Here is a 16,987-nt window from a genome sequence, read left to right on the forward strand (position 1 = left end):
TAACATCAACTCTACAGTAAGGGATGTGTAATAGAGGTCTATGTCTGGCAGAGTATCTAGGTACGCATAGACCATAAAAACCTGTACAATCTGTAGAGTCACAAGAAGATAAAAGGCATTTACGCACTAACATACAATCAAATAGTTTCCTACGTAAGAACAAAGGTTGAATTTGAAATAAATTACAGAGCTATTTATAGTCACAATTACACCAAGATAAAGAGTCACTGTGACATCCCTGTTTATGATGTAAATATCTAAGAAAACGTTTCTGAATTGACCCAATACGGTTCGCCTGACTGTCAGAAATTGAATTGAAAATGACTGTATTAGATTCTAAAATTGGACGCACCATAGTAATAAACAGATGTCGAAGGACAGCAACTTGAATGATCAAATTAAAATTGCGTTTAATTAGACCAATTATGCGATTGGCTTTACACAATAGAGTCAATGTGATGAACAAAAGTGAGTTTGGAATAAAAAATGATACCCAAATCCTTAATGTGAGAAACATGATCAAGCAAACAATTATCCACATGGTAATCAAACTTTATAGGTTTCTTTTTTAAGGTGATGGTAAGTACCTTACATATGCTAGCATTCAAATCTAAGCGCCAAATTTTTGATCACTGAACAAGTTTATCTACAGACTTTTGTAAGTGCTTGCTATCATCAAGAGTTTTAAAACGATTAAAAAGTTTGGCATCGTCTGCAAACAGCAATGACTGAACAGATACAGTCATCGGCAAGTCATTTATGTATAATGTAAATAACAAAGGCCCAAGAATGGAACCTTGTGGCACACCGGATGTTATCTGGCACCAAGTCGACGCTGCTCCATTTACTAGGACACATTGCTGCCTATTATTCAAATAACTTTTTAACCATTTCAGAATATTCTGATGAATGCAAAAATACTGTAATTTGTAGAATCCAAAAAGAATCTAAGGAAAGAGCCCCAGGGAGATGGTGGGAAATCTTTAAAGCGTTTATGAACATCCACATAACTTCTAAAATTTATAATTGTACGCCAATAAACCCTGAAAGTAAGCTAGCATGCTAAAGTAATCATCCTTTTTTTCAACAAATTAATCACCGTATGATTCTGAATTTGTTGCCAGTTTGCAAAGTGACATGGCTTTTGCTGTTGTACATTTTGAACCGACGTTGACATTTCAATTTGTCGAAACATGTGTGCATTTATTTTGATGGCTGTAAATGCGCAAATAAATTACAAGGTAAATGTTTAACCTTAAAGGATTATTCAAGAGCCGTTTCATTGTTGACCCTTGGCACAGTGAAATCTTCGTCCTTGAGAATGTAAATGAACTGGGTTATTTTCATCATTAGCACTGTCACCGCTATGAACAGGCGTTTTCGGACTGTTCAGTATTAAATATCGCCATGTGACTCGAGAATAATAGAATCCCACACACCCAACGGGTTGGGATGGAATGTCTCACACGAGTTGGGGAATTCTGTCTCACACGAGCCGAAGGCGAGTGTGAGACAGAATTCCCCAACGAGTGTGAGACATTCCATCCCAACCCATTGGGGTGTGGGATTATTTTTCTCACGTCCCTCTAATATCTTTAGAAAATTGCATTTTATTGTGGTAGGTTTATACTATCAAAAACCAGCACACGATTGCACTTGTTTCATTTATATCATTCCGCAAAGAAAAATGAAGTTCCGTTCATTGATGAGCATGTCAAACACGTTAACATGTATATTACCGATATGACAATTTTGTTTTGTTGGTCAGCCACAAAATTCTCCAGGTCATCTGAGGAAAATGTTGCGAAACAGCTCTGGTGGCCATCTGTTGATGACATGGCGTGAAAGCTGTCGTCTGCTACAGCCTCGTGTGCAAATGGCTCGCTCATCGAAGTCTTTCGCTAACTGTATCGCTGTCAAGTCAGTTCCTCTCCAGAAAATATGTCGACGAGCGTAAATAGCCGATAGGTTTGTAATGGCCTGAATTCTCCCGTTACAACATAAAAGCGGTCATCCTCCGTGTATTTGTTGCCGACGCCGCGCTGACCGTACTCTAGAACAACCTGTTCACTCTGCGGTTCAGTCGTCTGTCCCCTATAGTGCCAGTTGTACATTACGCGATGTTCTATTCGTCAAATAATTCGTACAGTGAACTAGGCGCTGAGCAGAATTGACCAATCAACATACGTTTCACATACGAGGTGCTCGGTCGCGCAACAATACAGAGTGTGAGAACAAATTGTTCTCACACTGTGTTCTCACACTCCCAGCGCACTGGGGACGTGAGAACTAATTTTGTCTCACTTTGCTATATATTGGTTTTGCGCTCATCACGACACTTATCTTGATTTTCAGCTCTTCGGGATTCAAGAAAAAACTTACAATATGTCATCATATTTTCAATATTATTATCTGCAGAGTGACCGACACGGAGCTCATCAAATGGGTGATTGTCTGACACAATCCTTTGTCGTTCCGCCATGTCGCTCTTTCAAAACCGCCACTCAGTGTTTGTTTGATAATGCGTTAGCATATGGCAGCTTTCTGATAAAGACAGGCCACATGTTGAATTGCTATTTTGTAAGATGTTTCAGGGATATGACTGACTATGTTAGACAGTGCGTTGCTTTCTGAAAATGGCATTCCTTTTAAGAGCGACAGTATTGCATTGTATGTATTTGTAGAATTCGTACAGGCCAAATTATTACGCGTTAAGGTTTAGCACAAACATTGTTAATCTTCATGTTATCGACAGAACTGTTGCAAACTGGTTTTTTGAAAAAAAAGGTTAGGTTTGTAGCTGAAAGGCGACGTGTCCATCTCAAGACTCAGTGTACCACTTTCTTTCTTTTTTATTTATATTTTCCAGAGATAAATGAAGGTGGTGAGATTCCTCTACTAAATGCCGGGCAGCACTCTTTCCCGTTTTTATTTCAATTTCCAAATGATCCAAACCTACCGTGCTCATTTGAATGTGGCAAGATCGCCTCAATACGATACTACATACAGGCCAATATTGACATATCGTGGGCCGTGGATCCTGTTGCGGAGAGATACTTTTCGTTTGTCGGCAGCCCAATCGACTGTAACCTTCCGCGCTACCAGGTAGGAGTAAAGAGTACCAAAACGTTATGAAAAAGGACGATCATATCGTAAATATCTCTAATAATTACTAATACAAACTTCAATTTCTTGACGATATACAAATAATAAAAACGGTTTTTTGTTGCATAGTGGCGCAAAGTCACTCACAAGAAATGGGCACATGGATGAAAAAAGGTGTACATGTGTGTATGGACATATATGTAATTAACAAAATGAAATATTGATGTGAACGTAGATTATAGACCACGCAAAATTTAAAAAGTATTGTTTTACAATTTTTGAAAAAAATACAATTTTGTGAAAAATACAATTTTGTACCTATCCTGTCCTCAGAATATTCAAATTCAACCAGAATATTGTGTGACATAAATTAGCTTACGTCCTTTTGTTGTTTTAGAAAACCGTTCACGCTGCCGACAGGAAGACGCTGTGTTGCTGCTGCTGTTGTGCTAGGGGACCCATTGCCCTGAAAGTCGAATTGCAGAGGACGGCTTATTGTCCGGGGGAGTACGTCAACATCAGCACACAGCTAGACAATAACTCCGACAAAGCCATGACTCTCGGTGTCAAACTAGTACAGGTCAGTGTTTTTGTTACCATGGAAACCGATGCCGATGCAATCTTTTATGATCAGTTAAGGGCTTCTTCCTTTTTAAGTGCTAAAACCAGTATAAAACGAATGCCATTGTGAAAATATGTCTTCATATGTTTTCGTCTAGTGAACTCATTGAGCGAAAGCAACTTGTCATCTTCAACTGACAATAAGTTTATTATCTAACAGACTCGTAAAATTTCAGACTCCCTAACTGCCCCGCTTTCATAATGGCCTGAGGATTAGTGTTGTTTGCACTCGTAGATACCGACTTTGCATCACTGATATTAAACAACCAGGCACAGAAACTCATGCATGCTTACATGGATCTTTAATTCCAAACATACGTGAAGTTTCTTAAGCTAAGTTCATCTACCCCATCTTTACACGTACCAACATATATGCAAACAGACGTATATGTCAGCACACGACATCTGCCAAAGCGAATTGTTATATATACTGTCCTATAACCTTTAACCCTTTGAGCGCCAAAGTCAATTTTTGTCACCTTTATAGAATGTACTCCAGTCAAATTTTTTTCAGATTTTTGCCAAAACTTTGGTGAAAAACTGTAGCCAATGAAATGTGATGTCCATTTGATCCAAAATTATCAACAAAAATTACAGAAAAATTCATAAAAATTGGTAAAATGTTGCACTGAAATTTTGGTGGGAAAAATTACAGCACTCAAAGGGTTAAACTGTGTAGGCATGCGCGGGTAATGCTGTGGAAAAAAATCCGGGTTTTTTGAGTCGGAGGAAACGATTCCGACAAGCTTAACGATGTAAGATTGGCTCGTTATTACGATAGCGAATGAATGACGTGTCTCTGGAAAGCCAATATTAAAGTAAAAATAGAAAAATGCTCTTGACTTGCGACAAGCTACTTGAAGCCTTTAAAATTATTTCCTTTTATTAAAATGAACCGATAGCATCAAGCGGACTGGAGTAATGGAGTCCAGTCCCGGAAATTATGACCATATAGGAAATTGAAATTAACGTCAGTGCGATATTCACTAAAAAATATGTCCTTGGACGACTGTGTATGTATGTATGTATGTATGTATGTATGTATGTATGTATGTATGTATGTATGTATGTATGTATGTATGTATGTATGTATGTATGTATGTATGTATGTGTAAATTTGTATGTGTGTCACTCTGTCTATTTCAAGGCAAAGTCTAATGTCATATATAACCGCTCTCGTGCTTGTTGTGGTATGTTAAATGGTGGAAAGGGGCATGTTTGCTCATGTTTAGGTGTTGTTTTTACATTACAGAGTGTTACAATACAGGCTGAAATACCAAAACGTGCGTCCAAGAGCGGGTCATATGAAATCCTCACTTACACCAGTCCGTCAGTTTTGCCAAATCAAGAATACATTTTGCAAACAGCTCGTATGATTCAGATTCCTGTACTGCCGCCATCCATTACGTCACACGTTGTACAGGTTAACTACGTCATTGAGGTGAGTAAAGCAAACGTAAGATAACTCAGCAGTGCTTCTTTTTTCTGAATAAATTCTATTGTTTCAAGCGCATCTCCATGTAGCTTTTGGTGGGTTGTCACAGAGCCCTTTATATGTACGAATGTTCGCCAATACCTAGTCCTGTTTAATATGTGCAAGACGCCAAGTTGACACAGGAAAAGGGCTTTTAATATTGCAATTAAATCTTGTTCTACCTTGAAAAGAATAAATTACAAAGACGCGTTAGATCAATGTTGAAGACTAACAGACAGAAACTTTTACTGGACCAGTGCTTGGGTGTATATCCCGAAGAACTTAAAGGGCAATTTTTTACACGTAAACGTCGTCGTTTTACTTCGGTGTGGTTTAAACTAGCTCAATTAAGTTAACACGCAACCCAGTTCGCCGTGTACTCTCATTGTTCACATCCACGTCTGAGCTTGATGCTTGGGAAAGACTTCTGTCAAAGCCAAGAGACACAGCATGGTGACACAGCTAAACTGTAAATCCCTCTTTGCGTTTTCAATCCCATTACGCGCAGCCGGGTGGTTGCCATTGTCTGCCACATGAAGGAAGTCATGTTGCTTTGGACGTTATTGAGAACTGTCTATGTCATGTTAACTCGACTTTTACAGCATGTTTTATGTGAACAAGCTGCTAAGGTATGACTGAGCTTGCTCCTTATTTCCCTATAGCCTTGGAAGCGTAAAGCACAGTCATCAACACAAATCCATTGGCTTTCGCCTGTGAAGCTTTGGACTGAAATAGTTATGAGCTTTTCGAGTAATACAACTATTCATAGCCGTGATACAATTAAATGTTCAGATTAGAAATTACTAGTCATACGAATAACATTAAATATGAAAAAACGAAGCGGAGTCTTCCCCACGCTTTTGCCTCACTTTATATATATATATATATATATATAATTAATATATCTGATTTGGAAGAATGAGAATGAAGTTCAAAAGTTTTAAGAATTACGGAAAATCTTAGAAAAAGAGAAAGAAAGATTATATTGTTCTTTAATATTTCAACCTACTAACACCTAAGTAAGCAACAAATGCAACGCAATTAATAGGAATGGACAAACGAACGCAATTTGAGACTGGACAAACTTTTTTCAGCCTTTCCATCGTTGCACATATATCGTATCTTACTATTCATAAGGGGTATCTCCATATCTTTTGACAGTTAACATGAGCAATATAAACGGCATAATTGTCGAACATGATTCCTTTCTAGACAAATATGCGCTGTTTATTACCTTTTATGTTCCCTAAAGGAAGAAAATGCTGAAGTGCTTGGCTCATTGGCTCTCAAAGTGAATGATTGGGCTTCCAAATCCTACATGATCATCGGGTACCTCTTATGTCTTCATACATTTACATGATTTTGCCTGTGCTTGGCTAGGGCAAGCAAATTGACTTCACGTTGCTTTCATTCATCAGTTAAGCCCTCGATTTTATTTTGTTGAAGTTGACCATTTTTTCGAATCGCGTCAGAAAAGAAAATTTACTTTGGCATGCAGAGGTCAGTCAGAGCCATCAATTCAATATGATTTCCATTTTCCATAAACCCCGTCATGTTTTTCAAGTCCAGCAAGTGTGATACCACATCCTATGAACTGTTATTTGACATAACATGATGTGTAGGGCTTGTCTTTTTCGGAACAACAGCACGCATGCGCACTATCTAAATTCATCGATTTGTCGTGACGACTCTAAAAGTCCCACTCATTCAGATTGCATTTTCATCCATTTTCTGTGATGAAATCGGTTGCGCAAAAGCGAAACATCTAATTGCAGGTCTTATTTACGAAAAGTAGATTATGTCAATATTGCGTTGCTGAGTGTGTGTACATAATTAAATCGCTATGCTTTTGCCGCAGGTGTGTTTGATGGTCGACGAAAAGAACGAGCTGGAAATTTATTTTCCGATTACCATCGGAAATGTGCCTTACATAGAACAGAAACAGAACGTCAAGTCGAAGGCGGTTACCTACGGTCAGTTTTCTCTTTCAATTCATTGCTCTAAACTACAAATAATCGTAATAAATGTCGAGTGTTGCGACTAGCAAAACACCTGTCACATTTGCCTAACGTTTCAAAGACAATAAAAACGAAAACTTGACAGAGAATTCCCAATAATCATAGATTAGGCCAGTTTGATCGTTGCTGATCCTTTATATATATATATATATATATATATAATATATATATATATATATATATATATATATATATATATAATATATATATATATATATATATATATATTACTTATATATATGTATATACAAATGTATATATAATCCTATATATAATCCTTATATAATCCTTTATATAATCTTTTATCTATCTATCTATCTATCTATCTATCTATCTATCTATCTATCTATCTATCTATCTATCTATCTATCTATCTATCTATATATATATATATATATATATATATATATATATATGGATCAGCAACGATCAAACTAGAGTATGTATATATATACATTTGTGTGTGTGTGTGTGTATATATATATATATATATATATATATATATAATATATATATATATATATATATATATATATATATATATATATAATTATATATATATAAGGATAAAAAGGGGGAGTTTACATGTATTGCTAACAGGGGGAACAGTGTCGTTGACTACATAATCGTTTCAACTGAGCTTTTCCAAAGTATTTCTGAGTTTAAAGTTGAAGAAAGGACTGATTCAGACCATTTTCCCTTATCATGCAACGTTAAAATTTCTATAAATAGAAATGTCCCTCGTAAGGTCGAACCTTCAATTCAATTCTCCATGATTTCTCTTTTTCAAATGGGATGAAGAAAACTCAAATAGTTTTAATACAAATTTAAGTTCAAGAGAGGGGGTAACTCGTGTCAATAGTATTTTAGAAACAGAGTGGGAGTCTGTTGATGATCTAGTAGCACAAATTTATATTTTGTTCAATTGGGCTGCAGGAGATTACAAAAAGATTAATATGAAAGATAAAATTCTCAAAGAGAAGACACAGCCTCATTGGTTTAATCATGAATGTGAGACAGCAAAGAGGCTTATGTATCAGACACTTCGTAAATTTAGAAAATATAATGATAAGGAAAGCTTGATAAATTACAAAGATTCAAAGTTAAATTTCAGATCTATCTGCAGAGCCAATAAAAACAATTACAGTAAGACAATTTACAACAACTATGGAAATCTGGGAGAGAGTAATAATAATATTTGGAAATTCCTTAAACGTTTCAAGGGAAGTAAACCACATGCCTCAAATATCACTGCTACAGAATGGGTGAATCACTTTGAATCATTGCACAATCCAACTTTACAGAAGACAAATTTTGATATTTCTGTGGAAGAATTTTTAGAAAATGCTAATATTTCCCTGGATGTTCAGAGTGGGGATGCAGGGGAAATACTTAACGGTAAAATTACAGACAATGAAATTATTTTTGCTTTGAACAAACTTAAGGTGGCAAATCACCAGGTCCCGATGGCATTTCTAATGATTTTTACAGGAGTGCTTCAGTCAGTCTTCTTCCTGTGTTAAGTTTTATGTTTAATGCGATTTTTGATGCTGGCATTTTCCCTAAGGAATGGAGTAAGGGACTTATAGTCCCGATATATAAAAAGGCAGTTGTCATGATCCAAATAACTTTAGGGGAATTACTTTACTCAGTGCAGTTGGGAAAATTTTTACCTCCATTTTGAACCAGCGATTAGTTAAATGGGCTGACCTGGTTGGCTCTATTACAGAATGTCAAGCTGGATTCAGAAAAGGTTTCAGCACAATAGATAACATTTTCATATTGCACGTGATGGTACAAAAATACCTGTGTAAACCGAAGGGTCGTTTCTACTGTGCCTTCATTGATTTTAGTAAGGCATTTGACTCTGTTAACCATAACCTTTTAATTTATAGGCTATGTTTGGAGGGTATCGGAGGAAAAATCTTGAATATTTTAAAAGCTATGTATGCAGATTTAAAATCCTGTGTCAAAGCTCAGCATGGTATCACAGATTTCTTTCAGTGTTCAGTTGGCGTCCGACAGGGATGCATGCTGAGTCCCTTTTTGTTTTCACTTTTTATTAATGAGTTGGAAAGTATGTTAACAAGCTCAGGTAATTGTGGGATTCAAATAACCCAGGAGCTTTATGACTTATTTCTATTGCTTTATGCCGATGACGTAACAATTTTTAGTGACACTCAAATGGTTTGCAACGTTTACTTAGAATATTAGAAACATTTTGTGAAAAGTGGAAGCTTTCAGTAAATATGAAAAAATCCCAAATTGTGGTTTTTAGGAGGGGCGGAATTTTGAAAAGAAATGAGAAGTGGTTATTTAAAGGGGAAAGGATGCAAACTGTTAGTTATTATAAATATTTGGGTTTGTTAATGTCGAGTAGGAACGTGTGGGGCAAAGCCGTTGCTATGCTTGCAGATCAAGCTAGAAAGGCCATGGGAGTGGTATTTCGTATGATGAAAACCACAGGTTGTTTACCTTACAAGGAATATTTTCGATTATTTGATGCCATGATCCTGCCAATTTGACGTACGGATCAGAAGTGTGGGGGTATAGCATACACCATGTCGCTGAACGTGTTCAACTTAAATATTGTAAATATTTCCTTGGGGTAAAATCTTCTACAGCTGATGCATGTGTAATTGGTGATTGCGGCAGACTTCCAATTTTTGTACATACATATAAAAAAGTTATTTTGTATTGGTATAAGCTTTTAAAAATGCCACAGAACAGAGTAGCAAAACACGCCTATCAACTAGCCGTGTCTCTTGACACTAATAATAAAGTGACGTGGGCGACATATATTAGAAATCTATTGCAAGAGCACGGGTTTGGTGAGGTTTGGATGTGGCAGGGTCCCGGGGATTTTTGATGCATTTCTTTGCCAGTTTATGACTAGAGTAACTGATGTTTTTAAGCAAAATTGGTTCTCAGAAGTGTGTACCAAAGAAACACTACGCCAATATCGTAATTTCAAAATATTATTTATCACTGAAGGTTATTTGACCGTCAATATGGATACTAGATTTAAAAGAGCTCTAGCATGTCTAAGAAGCTCTAGCCACCGTCTAGCAGTCGAAGAGGGTCGGTCACTTGGATTAGAACTTGAAGAACGAATTTGTAAAATATGTGAGTCTGGGGAGATTGAAGATGAATATCACTTCACCTTAATATGTCCGCTATATCATAATTTGAGAAAGAAATATTTACCTAAGTGGTCTTTTGAACATCCAACTCAGCAAAAATTTTATTCACTAATGTCAAGCTCCAGAGACACTGTTATTATCAGTTTGTCAATTTTTGTTTATAAAGCATTTAAACTAAGGGAAGAATGTGTTTGACCAATTTTCTGTACTTCTCCTCTGTTTATAAAGTTGTATTATTGTATTTGATTTGCAATTTGGGCCGGAGGCCTGTAAAAGCAATAAAGTATATTATAATGTATATATATATATATATATATATATATATATAATATATATATATTATATATATATATATATATATAATTTAAGTATTTATTATGAAGTTATTTAGTTATCTATCTATTTATTTAGTTATTTATATACAAGTAGCCAGGTGAAAATAAACTCATCATACTGACACTACATAAAAAGCTTTCGACGGACAGCGCCCCTGGCGGCTGCATAATTTAATTGATTCGCTCGCTTTATATGTCAATGTATCAGGTGTATAACAATGAGAATAACACATACACACTTGGACATATGAATAATATATCCTGCAGCGCCAGAGATAAAACCCACATATCCGTAGCCATTAGTTCCTGCATAGCAGATTTACAGCCCTCTTCAATTTACAGCACAACATCGATTGTGACAGAATTTTTACCGAGAACAAATCTTCCCTCGCCTAACCGCACGTAAAACTTTCTACTGTTCTGAGCATAAGAGAGGATAGTTTTTATGAGTATATCACTGTGTTTCTTGCAGCCCATTCGGCACCATCTTCGTGTGGAGCGAACACGGACGACATCCATTACGACGACGGGGAAACAGTCACGCAGCTCAAGCCTTTTTCTCCGCTTTATGTGACTCTCACTAATGTACCTTTGTCGTATTCTTGCAACGGTACTTCTACGGTGAAATTGAACCAAGAAGCCGTGTCTGAGCGACAAATCACGAGGATAAACAGTCGAGACAGAGACGGGGTAGTCATCCGGGTTAATTCACGTCAGGAATACGGAGCCATGACAAAGGTGCGAACATTTCACTCGAACTCCAACAGCAGCACTGTCACGGGGTCGAGTTCTCTAACAGACACAACCGGGAACGGTATATCCCCGGGTTCAGATCGAACACAGACCGACGTTTTCAAGAAGAAGCGGTACGGTATCGTTTCCCCCTCGGATACAACGATGGCCCCTTCGTTACTTGGCAACGGGTTCGCCGTGCCGGTGGAAACACAGGCCCGCAACGTGGATGAAATAGAACTGCTCCGACGAAGTCAATGCGATCTCTGCGGAATAAATTTCAACACGAGCGAAATGCGTAAAGATCCTGTGGTTTATGATCGCAGCGGACGCCTTAATAAGGAAAATGCCTACCGTATATCGGGGCAGTATGTATAAATTACTCGGTGACTTACTTGGAAATTCTATGCACTGATTCTTAAAGACCCTAGAAAAGACACTATGCAGGATATAACTCACTCACTATTGTGCCTGGCTTGGCGACGCTTTTTTATTTACGACGGGCGAAGTGCGCATGCCCTGGATTAACGACGGGATGGAATTTGAGCAGTGTCAAGTAGTCACGAACCAGTATTGCTACTTCATCGAATAATATCGATTTCATCCATCGGAAATAAGTATTTTTACAATTTTATAATAACTTGTTAAAAGACATCTCAAATCGTTCCTAGAATACGTAAGCTTATATTACCAGTGATAATTATCACAGGACAGATTATAACAGAGACATGACCCGACTTTGCCTCCAAATATGAACAATGTTGATTGTCTTTAAGAGTTCGGCAATTGACGACGAGCTTCACATTTGACAGATGAGAGTATTTATCAGGGAGTTTTACATTGTGCAGAAATTTTAATCCTGGAAGGGATTAATCATTATTTAATTAATCATTAATTGAATTAATGATTGATTAATCATTATTGAATTCAATTTCGTGATGTGCCGTCCAGGAAATGGACGATAACGTCATCGTCGTTACTGTCATCACTGTCATCATCATCATCATTGTCATCGTCGTCGTAGTCGCCATCATTCTGTAACAATGCTTTTGAAAATTATCGAAGCACAAATTTAAGGTATTATGCGCCTCGAAAGTGAAAGACTTAAACTTTTTCTCAAACTTTTATCAAGGAATATTTCCACCATTCTCTTTCAAAATCAAGAATAAAAATCGTGGGTCATCCGGCAAATTTTAATACTAGAGAAACAAGTTACCCAAAATTTACCGATATTTGAAATTCAAAATGGCCGCCCTCCCTGTGTTAACTCTATGGAGAAAAATAAATTTTCGATTTTCGAAAAACTAAGACGGTGAAAAGGTTTCTTACACTAAAAGCTTTAAAATGAACCCCAACAGAAGAAGATCAGAAAAGAATTGTAAAAGTTAGAGAGTCCAAATATCTGTACCCGAGGCGCATTCTACCTTAAAGAAAAACCTTCATGTTTTAAATTTGCATAGTTTACCTACAGAGTTAGGGATTGTGAATTTCCAAATATCAGAAATGAGGATTGCCCGGTTTCATGTCTTCGTTTTACAACCTTTACCAAACAGAGTGACAACAGAGGCGTCTATCAGTTTTTTCCCCCGAAATTTAAAAAGTTCGGTATCGGGACGGTTACTTTCCTGGACTCCGAGCCCTGAGATTTCCTACTCACTAGTTGAGGCTAGAATTTCATTATAAATGCTACTATCCACGCAGAGCTCATTTCCATCTCTCTACACCCTCTTGATCAGTGCTACAACAGCGCTAAGATGTCCTGTACAAACATGGAGCGGTTTTGATGACGTTACTTTGACAGATCATCTTAAAGAGGCACTCCCACTTGGTAACATTTTTAAAACACATTTTTCTAATGCCAACGGTCGATATTTGACGTGGCGACTGCGCGCGGATCGCGAGATATCGATAAAAACATGTCATTTCCCGAGCGTATTTTTCACATCCCGAAGTTTTACGATCGTTTCTGATTTTGACCTGAAATCCCCCGAGGGTTTGTTGTTGTGCTGATTGACGGTATTCTAGGGAGTCTATAATAAGTTTGGACGCCGCAATTAATTTACTTCCCACTGCAAAGACTTTATATACAGCATTATGCCTTTACCTCAGGTAAGCTTTTTAAAACTTCTCCTTAGCTTTTGTCGTTTTCATTATTCTAAATCAGTTGTATTATATTTTTAACCAATACCACATAAACATCAGTTTTTACGTGTTAAATATTAGCCGCCTCCGATGACTACATTTTGTCGTCTGCCACACAGTACGCCGCGCGCGTGGTATGCGTCTATGCATACCACGCGGCGGCCGCTATGTATCAACCGCACGTAACTGTGCTAGTCACCTATGCGAATTCTGGTGGAATCAGCAAAAATTGTTTTTCGTTTTTTCACCAAGTCAGTAAGACTCAGCTTTCTCCCACGAGGCATGACCGATCACCGACGCCAGTGGTACTGTGGCGTACAGCAGCGTTAGTGTAGACTCGTACTCCATAGCTTAGTTGACAATGGCCCCAGTGCCGAACGTTCGATGTTCGGAAGCTGAATTTAGGTGGGCCACCGGAATTCAAACTTTTACTTTTTTGAAGACATGTTTTTATCGATATCTCGCGATCCGCGCGCAGTTGCCACGTCAAATATCGACCGTTGGCACTAAAAAAATGTGTTTTAAAAAATGTTACCAAGTGGGAGTGCCACTTTAAATTGTAACGTTGAAAAGGCTAGACGAAAAATTGTGCTCCTCGTATGTTCTTTGCAAGACAACAAGGGCAGCGAGAGATTTTGTCCGAACTATACAATTTCGGCATTAGGACGGTCATCCCCTGGATAGAGAGACTGTCGGGTAATCGTCTGTTAAATATATATATCCAAGGGGTAGATAGCCTGGAACCATAATTTTCCTGACGTTGTCATGACACTTGGTGCAATATGTTGGTTTGGAATAGAAACGTCATCAACCCTTTTAGGAATCAACCGGTAAAAACACGAAGATCATTACTGCACCATAACATTTAGGGCCGTAGGCTGACCATAGACAAGGACTAAGTTGCCGAGGAGCAGAGCCTATAGCTTAGCTAGGATTTTGATAATTTACATAAATTTTCATATAAACAGTGTAGAAAATTCCAAGGGGAGGGGCACCTGCTCCCCCCCCCCCCGGCACACGGACCTGACACCCACTGGGAAATTGTCGTGTGGTGTTAGTGTACTAGTATAACAACGTATACACTATTAATAATTTCAGCTTAGTTTTTCATATACATGTACCTTGCTATAAATAATCGAATCTGGGGAAACTGTCCATTGTCCGGTAGTCACGCAAACCTTCCGGTCATACTATGCTACAAAAATCAAATATTGATTTTTCCATGTAGACTCTTGCTAGTGTATAAAATGATATTTATAAAATTCGCAGTAATTTTCTTCTCAGTAACATTTCAAACGTGACGGGACGGAGTGCGATGGTCTACAGCTACAGGAAATTCCACCAAATCAAACAGAAAAAATCCCTGGTAGGAGATCTAAAGTAAATCCAATAGACGACGTGTGCACCTTTGTCATTAGCCTGCCATATGGTTTAAAGGGAAACCGTCTTCGGAACTGCGCCTGTGCGAGTTTCTTGTTTACAAACAATTTATTTCGTGCACGATATATGGACACATTTCATTATCTTAGCTGCAACATTTAAATTATACGATGTAGATTATGACAGACATGTTTTAACTTTCATAAATCACCATCGTACCTTGGATGCAGTGTTGTCATTGGTCGTATGGGTCCCATACGACCTTTGAGCGCAGTTCCGACGACTGTATTCCTTCAAGCGAAACCACGACAGTCTATGGTTTAGATGTCATACATTGAGGGGCCCATGGGTTTGTAATTGGTAACATTCGTATTTCGAGAAGAAACGCTTGGATACCGGGAATGTTGCTATGGTAGAGTGTTTGAGCCGTCCAGTAACGCCCGATGACCGTTGAATATGAATTCACATGCAGTCAGTATATTATTTAAGGAGGCGGTCGTCGGAACTGTGCATGTGCGACTTTCTTGTTCACAATGTATTCCATGCACTGTATATAGATGCATCATGTCAACATAGCTGCAACATTTAAATTTTACGATGTACATTACGAAAAACATGTTTTAACTTTCATCAATCGCCAATGTACCTTGGATACAGTATTTACCTCAGCCGCAGGGGTCCCTAGCGACCCTTGAGCGCAGTTCCGACGACTGCCTCCCTTTAACAGTCCTGTAACTCAACGTCAGTTTCCATAGCACTTGCCATCGTTACTCATAACAAATTTACAATACTACTCAAATAAAAAACTGAATTTAATAACACCTTGAGGGAAATACGCCTTTGTTTTTGAACACACATTAGGTTCAGCTTATCGACTGTGAATCATGCTATTATTATTAAGACTTAATTTTCTTTCGTCCCAAGTTTCTCCATGCGTTGGGAAGTTTTAATTGTTACACCGTGAATTATACTGGGTTTTAGTCTATGAAAAACCTGAAGGCAAATACAGACGCTCTAATGGTATTTGAACTGCTCGGCGCCTCAAACTGTTTGACAAATCAAATGTGACGTACTATAGACTGCATAGAAGTCGCATATTGTTGTCAATGTCAGAACCCAGTAGTACCTGTAGTCACTACAGGTGGCAAATCTTAGGCACTACTTCAAATAATTTTCAAAATAGAAACGAAAGAAGCGAATTCTGAACAGCATTTCGCCAAATGCCTAGGTTCATTGGAAGCGTTTAGCTACGAATCTCGACCATTTGTTAAGAATTATATCATACAAGTATACTGATTGCGCAAATACAGCGATGTGATTGGTCGAGACTTCACGTCATAAGTGCTATAGTCGCGACACAGTACAGTTGGAACACGCGCCAGCCCTCGGCTAGGAAAAAATCCCCCTTTTTAACGTGTGACGCCAGAATTTCAATATACTATTATGATATAATAGCAACGAACCACCTTAGCAACGGGTATACCACTCGGTTTTAGCCGGTTCACTCCATATAAGCCCTCGCTATCGCTTGTGCATTATATGTGATGAACTGGACCAGGTCAAAATCTCGTGATACACCTCCTTGTACACCTGTCGCTTGGTGTGGTTTATTGCTTCACGTGACTATGAATATTAATGAGCATTGGTCTATTTATTACCCTTTCTCTTTCATATATTTTTCCTTTAGAAATCGGCGTTGTGTTACCGATTCCTATGTGTTTGTGTCACATCAAACATGACCGCACTTCACACACCCTCATTGGGTTATATGTGTGCCCACCCGTGTTAAAGAAATATAAACCCCAAAATGGGCTTCATGCATGTATTTCTGATATTTCCCGGCAAAATCCTACAGGCATTAGTGTAAAGGCCAAACGCACGCAATCACATTTACTACATAGTATTAAATTTTATGAAAGCCGTTCGGTAGAAGATGGAGAAACAATCTCAAGTCTTGGTCATTTGGGAGTAGGGCACACTTCACCACGCACCTTTCTGAAAATACGGATATAAAATAAAAGAGAAATTTGGCAGATT

The 16,987-nt window shown here is 37.9% G+C and overlaps 1 protein-coding gene across 1 annotated transcript in view; it reads left to right on the forward strand.

The window, feature by feature from the left end:
• Nucleotides 1–12,781, forward strand: part of LOC139138744 (arrestin domain-containing protein 2-like) — a 46,650-nt gene extending 33,869 nt beyond the window's left edge. Inside the window, exons 3-7 of the mRNA XM_070707256.1 lie at nucleotides 2,870–3,105; nucleotides 3,503–3,685; nucleotides 4,979–5,167; nucleotides 7,059–7,173; nucleotides 11,169–12,781. Of these exons, the coding sequence (XP_070563357.1) occupies nucleotides 2,870–3,105; nucleotides 3,503–3,685; nucleotides 4,979–5,167; nucleotides 7,059–7,173; nucleotides 11,169–11,806 (1,361 nt within the window). The 3' untranslated portion in view covers nucleotides 11,807–12,781. The remainder of the gene's footprint in view (nucleotides 1–2,869; nucleotides 3,106–3,502; nucleotides 3,686–4,978; nucleotides 5,168–7,058; nucleotides 7,174–11,168) is intronic.
• The last annotated feature ends 4,206 nt before the right edge of the window (nucleotides 12,782–16,987 follow it).

This window comes from Ptychodera flava, chromosome 8 (genome assembly GCF_041260155.1).
Source record: "Ptychodera flava strain L36383 chromosome 8, AS_Pfla_20210202, whole genome shotgun sequence".
Lineage (NCBI taxonomy): Eukaryota > Metazoa > Hemichordata > Enteropneusta > Ptychoderidae > Ptychodera > Ptychodera flava.